The sequence below is a fragment of the Sprattus sprattus genome, assembly GCF_963457725.1.
Source record: "Sprattus sprattus genome assembly, chromosome: 4".
Taxonomy (NCBI): Eukaryota; Metazoa; Chordata; class Actinopteri; order Clupeiformes; family Clupeidae; genus Sprattus; species Sprattus sprattus.
This window is the reverse complement of record NC_137923.1, coordinates 36,050,747-36,065,064: the sequence shown is the minus strand read 5'-3', so window position 1 is coordinate 36,065,064 and position 14,318 is coordinate 36,050,747. Positions and strand designations below refer to the sequence as shown.

At 46.2% G+C, this 14,318-nt stretch overlaps 1 protein-coding gene across 3 annotated transcripts in view; it reads left to right on the top strand.

Moving 5' to 3' along the window:
• rnf19a (ring finger protein 19A, RBR E3 ubiquitin protein ligase) overlaps positions 1-14,318 on the top strand; it is a 52,036-nt gene that overhangs the window by 25,631 nt on the left and 12,087 nt on the right. For 2 of the 3 annotated variants that reach the window (XM_080836471.1, XM_080836470.1), the window contains exons 2-8: positions 418-1,354; positions 7,124-7,332; positions 7,833-7,977; positions 8,311-8,473; positions 10,422-10,536; positions 12,070-12,231; positions 12,983-13,196. In XM_080836471.1, coding sequence (XP_080692597.1) covers positions 418-1,354; positions 7,124-7,332; positions 7,833-7,977; positions 8,311-8,473; positions 10,422-10,536; positions 12,070-12,231; positions 12,983-13,196 — 1,945 coding nt within the window. The remainder of the gene's footprint in view (positions 1-417; positions 1,355-7,123; positions 7,333-7,832; positions 7,978-8,310; positions 8,474-10,421; positions 10,537-12,069; positions 12,232-12,982; positions 13,197-14,318) is intronic. The other variant, XM_080836472.1, reaches the window with a different exon arrangement.

Here is a 14,318-nt window from a genome sequence, read left to right as displayed (position 1 = left end):
CGCGGGGCACAGTATTCCCAGGCTCTGCTCTCGTCTCCTCTGCTCTCACTGTGTCCATTAACGCTGTCCTTGTGTGCCGTCCTTCCCCTCACTGAAGAGGTGGGGAGTTCAGGGCTGCATGGGATGCTCCTGGCCCAGCTGCAGGCTTGTTGACTTTAGCTGCCCTGCATTTAGTCTCCTGGTTGCTTCATCAGGGTGTTTGTCCCCTTGCCACAGTTCTGGGAAACCAAAATGTTAGCAACATCTCTGCCTCTTCTAGGTGACACGAAGAGAAGTTTTTAAAGCGATCTCCACCCTGCCAGTGAAGAAATATGACTTTTTTTGGTTTCTGAAGAGTCTAATGGGGGAACTGGGAAGTTTTGAGATTACGTCTGACATATTTTTTTTGTTCTCTCTCTCTCTCTCTTTCTCTCTCAGAGCCTGGAGATTGCCCGTCTCCCTCGGAGCCCTCTCTGACCCAGCTGGCTGCGCCCCAGCAGGTGCGTGCAGGTGGGCGCGTGGGCTTGGGACGGCTGCCGTCATGTCTTAACGCGCTGCGCTCCCCGCTCCGGTCCCTGCCCCTCTACCCTCTCTACCCTTTCTCCACTTCCTCGCCCTCCTACCCCTCCTCCTCTCTCACACTATACCCAGATGTACCTCAGACGGCTCATCATGGTCCCTCTGGAGAGATGAGTGTGCGGCTGCAGCACAGGGTATCAGAGCAGGACCAGGACCAGGAGCCTTCAGGTTCAGACCAGCAGGCAGGCTCAGACCAGGACCTGCAGAGCCAGACCAAGAAGCATCATGCAGGTTCAGACCGCGACCTGCAGTCGGCCTGCTCCTCCGTGAGTCTGCCTTCGATCAGGAAGACGCCCAAAAAACGCCGCCTGTCCCTGCGCGGTCTGTTCCGCCGTCGCCAACGAGACCCCAAACGCAAGTCCCGCCCCGGGCTCCCTGGAGGCGCCGTCGATTCCCTGGCCTGCGGTGACCTCGTGGCGTCGGAGAATGGCCTTCAAGATGCCGTGTCGAGTGGAGTGGCGTCTGGGAGCTCTTCGTCGTCCTCTTCATCTTCAGGGGGGCAGGAGCTGCTGGAGTGCCCGCTGTGTCTGCTGCGGCACACGCGTGAGCGCTTCCCGGACATCATGACCTGCCCACACCGCTCCTGCGCAGACTGCCTGCGCCAGTACCTGCGAATCGAGATCAGTGAGAGCCGCGTGAACATCACCTGCCCCGAGTGCTCGGAGCGCTTCAACCCCCACGACATCCGCACCATCCTGGCTGACCGCGCCCTCATGGACAAGTACGAGGAGTTCATGCTGCGCCGCTGGCTAGCTGCTGACCCCGACTGCCGCTGGTGCCCAGCACCGGACTGTGGGTGAGTGTGTACACACACACACACACACACACGGGTCAGCATCAACAGTTTATTAGTTGCTTGACACGCCAACTTGTCGGAACATTTTTGACAGGTGCTGTCAGGGTTTGAAATTGAAATGTCGGTGTCTAACTAGAAGGGCGCTCAGAGATCGCAGACCTCAGCCAAGGCCAAATGCCCCATCTCACAAGTGAAAAATCATTTGTGTATCCACCCTGCTCCAAAATTGAGTGGGTTCTTCATTGGCCCATGCTATGCTACACCCGGTGAGGCCTGTCGTTTTTCCAAATATCCTACAAACAGACAAACAAACATACTGCACCGCAGGATGAATAACTGTTCTTGTCTGAAGTATACTCAGGTGGACACTTGGTTTAGGTCTGCACACAGTGTGCATCAGGCAGATTGTGTCAGGATGCCAGGATGGTAGTAATATGGCCATAAAACTACTGAAGACCCGATGATAACATTGAGTTTTGTTCATGTTTCAGCAAATCATAGCTGATTAGATTACCAGGAACGGTAATTTAAGGTAGGAAGTATGAAGGGGCAGAGAAAACTTTGAAATATTATCTCTATGTTGTGTGAATTAAGAGCGAAGACGGTAAGTGACTGAGAGACACGAGATATGCTGAGTCATGGGAAACGCACTGATGTGGTTGTGCATGGATGTCAGAGCAGAGCACACCTCTGATTGAGTTGTGTGGAGGTGTGGAGAGGAGCAGGAGGAGGAATGCTCTCTGAATCTCTGTGGGTCCCACCTTGATAGACTGGAAATCCCTCAGAGCCTGTTTGTACCTCTGTGAACTTCACTTGTCAGTCAGCATTTGCAGAGCAATGAAAAAAATGCCCAAGGTATTTAGAAACTTTGCTGTTGTTAGATTTCAATGTTTTGAAATGATTACCATAACTCAATTAGACCTGGCTTTGTCTTAAAGACAGAATCATCAAGATGGTCAGACAGAGAAACGTCTTGATCAGAGAAGACGAACTAGGAGACCTTCCAGTCCGCTTTGGTTCAATCCTTATGGTCTTTTACAAACCTCAGCCAGGCAAAGTACAACGTTGTCCCGGAAGAAAAACTTGCTTCCTTTTGCTCTGACAATGTTCCCCAACTCGGAGAAGTGTTTTTTCCAGCAGGGCAATGCTCCATGCCACACAGCCAGGCCAGTAAAGGTGTGGATGGAGTATCACCAGATCAGGACCCTGTCATGGCCAGCCCAATTTCGAGACCTGAATCCCATAAAAAAAACTCTGAAATGTCATCAAGAGGAAGATGGATGGTCACAAGCCATGAAAAGAAGCCGAGCTGCTTGAATTCTTGCGCCAGGAGTAGCATAAAGTCACCCAACGGCAATGTGAAAGACTGGTGGAGAGCATGCCAAGACACATGAAAGTTGTGATTTTAAATCAAGGTTATTCCACCAAATATTGATTTCTGAACTCTTCCTAAGTTAAAGCATTAGTATTGTGTAGTTTAAAAATGAATATGAGCTTGTTTTCTTTGCATTATTCGAGATCTGAAGACACTGCATCTTTTTTGCTATTTTGACCAATTGTCATTTTTCTGCAAATAAATGATCTAAATGACAATATTTTTATTTGAAATTTGGTAGGAATGTTGCCAGTAGGTTATAGAATAAAACTAAAATGTACATTTTACTTTAACACATACCAATAAATAGTAAAACCAGAGAAACTGATAATTTTGAAGTGGTCTCTTAATTTTTTCCGCGGCTGTATATATATATATATATATATATATATATATATATATATATATATATATATATATATATATATACACACTTTTTTTTTTAAAGCACACTATCTGTAAGTACTTGCTGCCCAACAGATTTTTGATGGTGTGGTGAAATACTGCAGATAGCACCAGTGGTGGTGGTGCAGAAGGCATGACGTATGTCAGACAGGATCGTTGATCATTAACCATGTGGAGGGAGGAGAGATGCACCTGCCCCCACCTCCCCTTCTACCACCACCTGAAGAGTGGCATTCCCTCAAGTGTCAGGATTACAGTTGCTATGGAACTGACAGTTCTAACACTTGCACAGCCAGCAATACTAATGTGTTGTCCAGTCCTCTTGACACTGATGTAGGTGTTTAACAGCAAACAAAACAAAGACATTACAAACATAACGATTTCCTGTGCAGTGAAACGTTTTAAAATGACTTACTTTACAGTGACCTGCTTGAATGTTTACACATACCTGCATGGTCTCCTTGCAGTCCAACTGTCTTATCGCAGATGTTTTTAAAAAAATGGTAGATTTATAATAAATTGCACAACACAACATAATTGCATCTTGCAGAGAACAACATTTTCCTGGGAAACAAGTTTCTGCCAGTTACGCCATAACCTTCAATTTCTGGCCAGACTTTTTGCAAATAACAGCTTTGTCCTAAAATGCATGCAAATACAACAGGTAGTGTCATGTTGACATAACTTCTATCAGATGACATTAACAACATAGTTGGCTATAGGCTATGATCTGGGCCTTAGTGCTCTTAATTGACATTTCACCACAGCTATTTCACATCACCTATTTACTTGTGTTGTCAAGGCAGAAAAATACAGATTCCTGGCCTTTCTTGTATTATGTAGCAACACTGGTACTGGCACTGGTAAAAGACGGGGTACTATGGCCTTAACACTCCCCCATTGGTGGTTGTCCTCCACTAAATATTTGGATGCAATCAGGAGTCCTAGCACACAAGATGGACACTTGCAACAAACAAAGAAACACAATTGTGATTTACACGCACACACTCACATTTTCACCTACACTGCAAAAATGGATGCATAAATGCTGAACACTTAAAGATGCATGCACTCACCAGATGGGGACTCGCATGTGCACATGAAGGCAACATCAGACACATGCTATCATCAAGATGAGTGGCTGTGATCTGTTATGCTGGCTATCTTCTATTGTGCGTTTATAAACAGGTCCACTGCTTCCACAAACACACACACAGACACTGTGTTCAGCCTCTGTCATCATGGCTGTGTTTGTGTTTACAGGCTGGCAAGGGTTTGGCTGGGCCTGCTGTTTAGAATTCAAGGCTCTATGGTGAGAGGGGCTAACAATAACATTGATGCTGTCAACTTCACTCTTCTGATGCTGTCAGCCTGAATAAAGCTCTTTACATCAAACTGTACACAGGCGCTCACACTCTTTCTCTCCGCTGTCTGTCCCATCCGTCTTTATCTCTCTGACTGTCGTTCTGCACTCACACTGTCTGCCTGACGCTCTCGTTCTGCCCTCGGCTCACACTGTCTGCCTGTCGCTCTGCACTCACACTGTCTGCCTGTCGCTCTGCACTCACACTGTCTGCCTGTCGCTCTGCACTCACACTGTCTGCCTGTCACTCTGTATTCACACTGTCTGCCTGTCGCTCTGCACTCACACTGTCTGCCTGTCACTCTGTATTCACACTGTCTGCCTGTCGCTCTGTATTCACACTGTCTGCCTGTCACTCTGTATTCACACTGTCTGCCTGTCACTCTGTATTCACACTGTCTGCCTGTCGCTCACACACATACAGGTGCTCTCCACTCTTCTTTTTTCATTACCTCCGCTTCTCTTGTCTCACTCTCACACTCACACTCACTGTAATGCCTCATGCTCAACGAGAGGGCGAGATGAGCGATGGAATGGGAGCCAGGCAGAGTGGCTGAGTGAAGATGGCAGTCTGTTCTGCAGGGTTTAATTCAATTCAATTTTTATTCAATTCAATTCAATTTTTATATAGCGCCATAACAATACAATTGCCTCTAGGCGCTTTACAGAGCCCAGAGCCTGAACCCCCTTAGTGCAAGCACAATGGCAACAGGGGCAAGGGAAAAACTCTGTTAGGCGGGAAGAAACCTTGAGCAGAACCAGGGCACATAAGGGGGGACCCATCTGCTTGAGGTCGGCCGGGTGGAGATAGGAAGGGGGGAAGGGGAGGGGAAACAACAGGGGTTGTACACAGCCAGCATTTGGTCGATGTACATAGTATATATCCAGACATCCGGTGGTAAATACATAATACAGGCAAGACCAGTTTAGTGGGTATAAACTGTACTCATAGGGTTACTTTTACAGGGGTGGGTAAGGGATGTAGGGACAGAGAAACATTTCAGTTTGTCTTCTCGAAGATGCACCCACCAAATCTAGAGAACTGATGGAAGATAAATTTAGCCATTCAGCGCATGCAGTCCAAAGATTAGATGTGACAGACGGACCAATGGTTTGGATGGTTGTTTTCATATTCACCTCAAAGTACAGCTTGATCTGTGATCGGCCCTGTCGCACTCGGAGCTATTCTTAGTGCAATAGAGTGTTTGCAAGAAAAGGATGGGAGGAGTGGCAAGAGTGGCTCACATTGTGTCTCCATCTCGTCAGCGCTGTCAGAATAGGAGTGCTGATTTGATCCTGGATGAGTGGCGACGATCAGTGAGGTGTGACGAGCTGTAGTTAGGTGGCAGATGATGAACAGCAGTGGGAAACAGTGGTGAAGATGAGGTGGCGGCGTGTTTGTGTGTGTGTAGGCATGGAAGAGAACCCTGTTTACTCCTGCAAATGTCTCGTCCCATACCCGTGTGATTTGGGTGGGGCAGGCATGCACACACATTCACACACACTCTCACACTCACACACACTCTCTCACACACACAAATACCTTAGACACACTGGAACATGTTGCCTTAAATCAGTGCTGTACTGTGTGTTTTTCTCAAAGGGATATTGTCTTTAGTTGCTGAAGCTCCAGACAGAATAGGACAAACCACACACACACACACACCTGTTATTCAGAAGAAAACAGACACACTCTTGGTGAGGCGCCCAGTCTAATCTGCGGGAGTTTTAATCACCACTCTGCTCCCGACTGCTCATTTGGGTTTGTGTTGAGGGGAACAATAATTGTATTGTGAAACAAAGATTGCTTTCTTATGCACATTTCTTTTGCCAGCCATAATGGCCCTGTGCTGTTTACCAGACCACCCCTGGGCTGTTGGAAATTGTCCATTGCCTGTGTCACCGCTGCTCTCCATGCTAATATCCCAAGTAATCTCCATAAAGCCCAAATCATCCAGGCGGGGAAAGGGAGCCACTTAGTGACCGTACCAGGCCAGCTCATCCATCAGGCGAGGGTTAATATCTCTGGAATGGGGAGAGGAGTGGAGCCAGGTCTGATTGGAGGTGTCAGCACTGGGACTGATCATGGCCTGATGAGCATATCGAGAGATCTGATTGGAGGTGGCAGCACTGGGACTGATCATGGCCTGATGAGCATATCGAGAGATCTGATTGGAGGTGGCAGCACTGGGACTGATCATGGCCTGATGAGCATATCGAGAGATCTGATTGGAGGTGTCAGCACTGGGACTGATCATGGCCTGATGATGAGCATATCGAGAGATCTGATTGGAGGTGTCAGCACTGAGACTGATCATGGCCTGATGAGCATATCGAGAGATCTGATTGGAGGTGTCAGCACTGGGACTGATCATGGCCTGATGAGCATATCGAGAGGGCTGATGAGACGTGGAAGGAAGACAATGGGGAGAGGGGAAGTGAGGTCACAGTGAGGTGCTTATGGACTCAAGAAATAGATTTATTGTTTAAACTTTGTTTCTGTGTTTCTTTCATTGGCTTACTGAATACCCTGACTATAAAGCCATACTACGTAAGACTTGTTTGTGTGTGTATAGTGTGCTACTTGTTGAACATGTTGCTAACATCTTTTGTTTTCCCCCTGCAGATATGCAGTCATTGCCTTTGGGTGTGCCAGCTGCCCTAAGATCACCTGTGGCCGTGAGGGCTGTGGGACTGAGTTCTGCTACCACTGCAAGCAGCTGTGGCACCCCAACCAGACCTGTGACGCCGCCCGCCAGCAGAGGGCCCAGAGCCTGCGCCTTCGACCCTTCCGCTCCTCATCTCTAAGCTACAGCCAGGAGAGTGGAGCAGCTGGTAATGCCCACCGCGCGCACACACACACACACACACACACACACACACACACACACACACACACACACACACACACACACACACACACACACACACACACACACACACACACACACACACACACACACACACACACACACACACACACACACACACACACACACACACACACACACACACACACACACACACACACACACACACACACACACACACACACACACACACCAGTCCTTTTCCACTGCAGGATCTCATGGAACGTTCCGGAGGTGTCAAACCTTTCTGCCCTCTTTTCTGTGCTTTGCCACAAGGCCATAGGACAAAAACCATGATAAACTTGATAAACTTATTTCAAACCACAGAATTTCAAATGTTTAAGTCACAAGACTAAGGATTGTGGAATTCAGTAACATGATGTTTTCGGTGAGCAGAGAGTGCTTGAATATGTCTGTATGACTTGCTGTGGATTCTAAGCCTGAGCATATTGTGACTCCTCACAGCAGATGACATCAAACCATGTCCCCGCTGTGCTGCCTACATCATTAAGATGAATGATGGGAGCTGCAATCACATGACCTGCGCAGTGTGTGGCTGTGAGTTCTGCTGGCTCTGTATGAAGGAGATCTCAGACCTGCACTACCTGAGGTTAGATGCTAAACCTCACACACACTCACACTAGATAAAATAAAACGCTTGTTCTTGTCACACACACATTCCTTTCTTATCTGTTCCCATAGCAAGCCAAGGCTAAGAACAAGGTTCTGAACAAACTAACTAGTAAAGTCTGTACTCTGTGTGTGTGTGTGTGTGTGTGTGTGTGTGTGTGTGTGTGTGTGTGTGTGTGTGTGTGTGTGTGTGAAGGTTACAATCATTTTGCCTCACTGATCACACACACATTCCTTTCTAATCTGTCCCCATAGCAAGCTAAGAGTAAGGTTCTGAGCAAACTTACTAGTAAAGTGTTTGTTCCTTGATCAGTCCTTCAGGGTGTACCTTCTGGGGCAAGAAGCCTTGGAGTCGTAAGAAGAAGATCCTGTGGCAACTGGGCACTCTGGTAGGTGCTCCAGTGGGGATCGCCCTGATCGCTGGGATTGCCATCCCCGCCATGATCATCGGGATACCGGTGTATGTGGGGAGAAAGGTGGGTACAATATCAGGGTAACGGAGGAAAAAAATTCTTTAAAGTCTGTCATGTTGGTCTTTCTGTTAGGCAGGAAGAAACCTTAAGCAGAACCACGGCACATAAGGGGGGACCCATCTGCTTGAGGTCGGCCGGGTGGAGATAGGAAGGGGGGAAGGGGAAGGGAAACAACGGGTGTTGTACACGGCCTGCATTTGGTAGATGTATGTAGTCTATATACAGACATCCCGTGGGAAATACATGATACAGGCAAGACCAGTTTAGTGGGTATACACTGCTCGTAGGGTTACTGTTACAGGGGTAAGGGATGTAGGGACAGAGAAACATTCCAGTGGTGGCAATAATGTATATTGTATATAAATGCTAGCATAGGGTATGGGGTAGAGTAAGTGCAGTATGGCAGTGCGGTGGCGGTGGGTGCAACTGGCCGAGGGTTTCTACAGGTAGACCAGGTGGAGAGACTACAGCAGCTTCCCATAGTGAAGATTAGGAGGGAAAGAAAAGGAACAGAGTGAGTGGGTAGAGTTTGGCTGTCCATATGCGTAGATGAGGAGTAGTGGGGGTGAGGAGCAATGCTTCCACTTCCATCAGCAATTGGAATGTGCTATAAGGGAGACCAGTGTTCTATCCACAAGTTTCCTGGGGTGGTTACTGGGGCAACGTCGGTGGGCAGTACTTCCGGTAGAGCACTTCTTGTGGAGGCTTATCACATCGCAGCTCAGCTGTGTCTGGTAAAGACTTTCGACTTTCCGACTTTTTCATCATTGCCTTACCATCACAAGACACAGACTCAACACTCAAAAGTACGAAAAAATGCTGCTGTATGTTATTCTAGGCCATTTTTTAATGTCGTCTTCCCATGTAGTTACTGCGGAGGGAAAGGGTATATCTATATCGCCGTTTTTTAACCCGTTATGGTTGTGTTCCCACATCGTTGAATAAATTAATGAATGACAAACGGCGATTGTTTACATCGGTCTCGTAGCAACCGGAAGTGAAGCCCAATATTAGCGCAAAGCACCATGGGGCGGTGGAAACGTGTCGATAGAATAATTGATTAAAGTAGATGTGTTACCAGTGTTCTGTAGAATAATTGATTGAAGTAGATGTGTTACCAGTGTTCTATAGAATAAGTGATTGAAGTAGTAGATGTGTTACCAGTGTTCTATAGAATAATTGATTGAAGTAGTAGATGTGTTACCAGTATTCTATAGAATAACTGACCAAATGTGTGGTGCCAGTTCAAACTCTTATTTGACTGCCTGCAGTTTATTAATGTGGTCCAGACACCATTTTGAGTCGAAATCAAGAACTCTTTAAAGACCTTGACTGTTTTTAGTCCAAATATACACAGTCCAAGACAGCATGATTGCAGTCATAGCAGAAACATAACAGTGCCCTGTCGAGCACAGCCAGCACAACCACACCACTGCTAAAGACAAGCCTAGGGTAAACACCCAATGAGTTCTTGACCCAAATAATCGTGATTTATGATGGTTGCTATAATCAAGCTGCCATAGTGCCCTAGCAATTCCCCTTTATAGTGATGACGAAACGTGAGAGGTTATTACTCTCTCTAGATAAAAGAGTATAGATACGAGGGTCAATGATTAGAAGTTCAAAAAGGAACCAGAGCTGTTAAGTATTTAGTATTTGCGAGTTAAAAAAAAAAAAATTGTCACCAGATTTTCTTTAATATTTCATTAGATCTTTGTCAAATTGAAGTTAATTTTCACAGAAACGTGTTAAGGTATTTCAGTGCAGGTTACCAATGAGCAAGACGCTGACCTCTTCCTTCTGTTAGAGCAGCTTTAGGGCTCTGTGTTGATTGCTTGCGATTAGCAGAGCTCAAAGGTGTCTTGACTACAGAATTCCAGAAAAATCCAGACTGATCTCATCAAAGCATCTCATAATCAGTTTTTTAATGTTTGATACCAAATGTTCACAGATTCATAACCGATATGAGGGAAAAGATATTTCCAAGCACAAGAGGAACCTTGTCATCGCTGGTGGCGTGACTTTGTCTGTCATTGTATCACCAGTTGTGGCAGCAGTGACTGTCGGTAAGTGTATCCTAACAGTCAGTACATACACTCACACAAACACACACACATACACACACAGATAAACACCCCTTGCTTAAATCCTCACAAAGTTCGGAAAGCATGAGTCACAGAGGAGGTTAGGAGTGGGAGCAAAAACTAGAAACCTGGGGCCGTATTCACAAAGAATCTTAGGGCTAAAAGTAGCTCATAAGTGGCGAATTTAGGAGAAACTCCTAAAAATAATGGGCGTGTCAGTCTTAAATTTAGGACTCCTATTTTTTTTTTACTAAGAGCAATTCACAAAATATTTTATCCCTAAAAGTAGCACCTAAGTCTAGGACAGCTTAAAACTCCTCACGAGGACTCCTAAGTCACTAAGACCTATTCACAAAAAATCGTAAGATGGCTGCAGCCGACTTGGAATTGATAAAAGACATTGCTTAAACCGTGAAGGTATTAATATTGTCGTAGAATTAGCGCGGGATGCAATGACGCCTTTAAACAACGAAGTGAAATGTTTAAAGATAGCCTATTTGGCTTCGCGGAAAACGCAAATGACGACACTGGGAATCATCAGTCAGCCGTTTAATTCATCAAACTATCAACGCACTGTAGACCCCACATCATCCAACAGTTTATCCAGTTGCCTTTGGACAATCGTCAATTACACAAGATCAAAGTAAATTCCATGGCGAAGGAATGTCCAGTGACGGGACACACATTACAATAATTGCCCCATCAAAAGATGAGGACGTTTTCGCCCACCGTGGCCTGGATGTACCGATGACTTGTGCATTTCAACGGAGAGCGGTCTGCAGCAGGTTTTTGAGAACTTACCAGCTGGATGCCGCTGGGGTGACAGTGGCTATTGGTCCTGGGACCAGTAGGCTTTCGCTTAGGCTACGTTTCACGTTCGTTTCGCTTGAAGGGCCGTATGTGCTGATATTTGAAGTGGTAAAGGGCTGGAAATATAATAGCCTAACAGTTTGCTGGGTGCTTTAATTATTACTGCCTTGATTTACATATTACATATTTTATATTGATCGCTTTCTTTTTCTCTTAACGTGCAAAGTGTCATTCCCGTTGGATGCACAAACTTGTCATCATGCGTGTGCATTCTGTTAACTGCACTGTCCATAACTATTTAATATGACTTAATTTGAAGCCTAGCTTATTCTCTTATTTTCAGTTGATATAGTGGGATTGTTAGAGGGACGTCACAAATTAGTTTTTAATGAGAGCCTGTCAACAACCAATCACCGTCCTCACCCCTTCTAAACTCGTGCATGAGAATCAACGTCATCCATAGCAACGGTGCTTTTATCTTAAGCTTAGGAGTTTGTATTATCCTTAGTATGAGTAGGTCTCAGAGGCGTTGTGAATCACTTTTAAGAAATTACTCCTACGTAAAATGTTTTAGCGCAAGTTAGGAGCACTCTTAGTGGTAAGATAAAATGCTTTGTGAATACGGCCCCTGAGCCGTGATTAAATCTTCTCTTCCCAACGTGTCTGTGTCTGTGTCTGTGTCTGTGCCTGTCTGTGTGCCTCCAGGTATCGGCGTGCCCATCATGCTGGCGTACGTGTATGGCGTGGTGCCCATATCTCTGTGTCGCAGCGGAGGGTGTGGTGTCTCGGCGGGGAATGGCAAAGGCGTGAGGATTGAGTTTGACGATGAGAACGACATGAATGTGGGCAGCGGGGCAGTGGCTACTGGTGAGGAGATGGTGTCCGTCTCCCTTCCCTCTTCTTCCTGGTGTCCCATCTTTCTTTCTCCTCTCTTGTGTGAGGGCAGCGAGCACCTTATCACAGCTCATCCAGGGTTTGGCTTTAGAGATTAAAGCAACTCTATGAAACAGTTTGACACTTTTTAAGGTTTGTTTTTATGAGCTTTTGATACCAAATGTATCATGAAAATTATTTAGATGGGAAATGGTCATGTGAAAGCCAGATAAACACACCTGTTGTTCCCACTTGCAGGCTACATTTTTACACTGTGTAGTTTGGAATTAGCAGTAGTCTTCACAGACATTGGCAACCATATTACCAAAAGTTGCCAGTTAGCTTCTCGTGGTGTTTGCTAGGCTGTTTAGGTAGGTAGCTCACTAGTCTTAGACTAGAACTCCATGATGCTGCTGACTATAATGGTCATGATCCTTCAACTGGACTAGAAGCCCTTGTTTGAACTCTAGCCCCCCCTGCCGGTGGCTTTCTGTGTCCTGAATTTCCTCCCGCACAGCAGTCAGCTGACTTTTCAGATGACCCCCCCCCCCCCCCCCCCCTCTTTCTCTTTCCCAATCTCCTCTGTCTTACCCCATTTCCTGCTTCCTCTCAATTCGTCTTCACTCGTCCTACTTTCCCCCACCCCCCTTTCCATGTCCTCTCTCTACCTCTACTTCTGTTCCTGTTCCTCCAGATCTCCTCCTCTGGCTAATTGTGATGTTTTCTTGTGTTCCCTCCATCGCAGACACCACCTCTGTGGCAGAGACGCGGCACAACCCCAGTCTGGGCGAGGGCAGCGTTGGCGGTATGACTGGGAGCCTGAGTGCCAGCGGGAGCCACATGGACCGGATGGGCGCCATGCGGGACAACCTGAGCGAAAACGCCAGCACCATGGCACTCGCTGGGGCCAGCATCACGGGCAGCCTGTCTGGCAGCACCGTGGGCAACTGCTTCAACAGGTAAGGAGAAGCGCTGGGCTGGAACACTCATCTGGTATAAAGCTTGGGGCAGGACCTTCAAGGAGGGACCACAGACTTCCAGCATGGAGAGTGTCGAGAGTGGAGAAAAACGAACGAGAACCCTTAACGATCAACTACTGATCAGATGATGTATGGTTGTGCTCTTATAGCATAGTAGCTGTAACAAACCTACAGTGCCACTTGAAAGTATGTGAACCCCTTGAGCACTTAAGAGTTTTCTGTTGTTTTACCATGATTTTGAATTTTTTTCATCACCAATTGACTAATCGCCAGGGCCCGCCCCCTTAGTTATTGGGGGTGTAGCTGTTGCTACGTCCGACACAATTTCCGGAACTGTCAACACAAAAGCTATGGCGAGTACGGGGACAAGCGCTATAACTGTCAGTGTGAGTGATGATTTTTGGAGTAATACCTCTGCGATATCCTCCAGATCAAGCCAAAAGGGACTGCAATATGCAGTGGAAGGATGGATCCAAAATATTAAGATCAACAACGAAGTGGACACAACAATAATTGAAGCAAAGGCATACAGGTCTCAATAAAAAAAAATAGAAGCCAGCACAACCTTGAAGACTAGTCATGTTATTTTACCACTGGGTAAGATCTGTATATAATATTTCAAGCTAGCTAATAACCTCCAAAGATTTTTAGGTTTCCTCCGGTAGGAGGTAACCTATTTAGGTTTTCCTCCGTTATTAGGTTTCCTCCGGTAGGAGGTAACCTATTGTTATCGTAGGTATTATTATTATTCTTGTACCATGGGAGTCAATGGCAGCCCCTAGAACCATATGGTAACTTTTTGTGAAATTTGGCACACTCATTAAGGACAGTCCCTTCTTCATTCACACCAATTTTCATGGCTCTCATTAGACCACTCTAGCGCCACCAACAGGTCAAAGTTGGACTTTTGTAACACACGCAACTTTTGAACCGTATGACCGATTTTCAAAAATTAGGTACCATTGGATTCCCTGGATCAAGACAAATTAAACCCACCCCATGACGTCAATTTCCGGTTATATAGATTTTCCGCTATTTCCGGTTTTATCGAAAACCTTTGAAAGCCTACTTCTCCTACAATTTTTGGCAAATCTTCTTCAA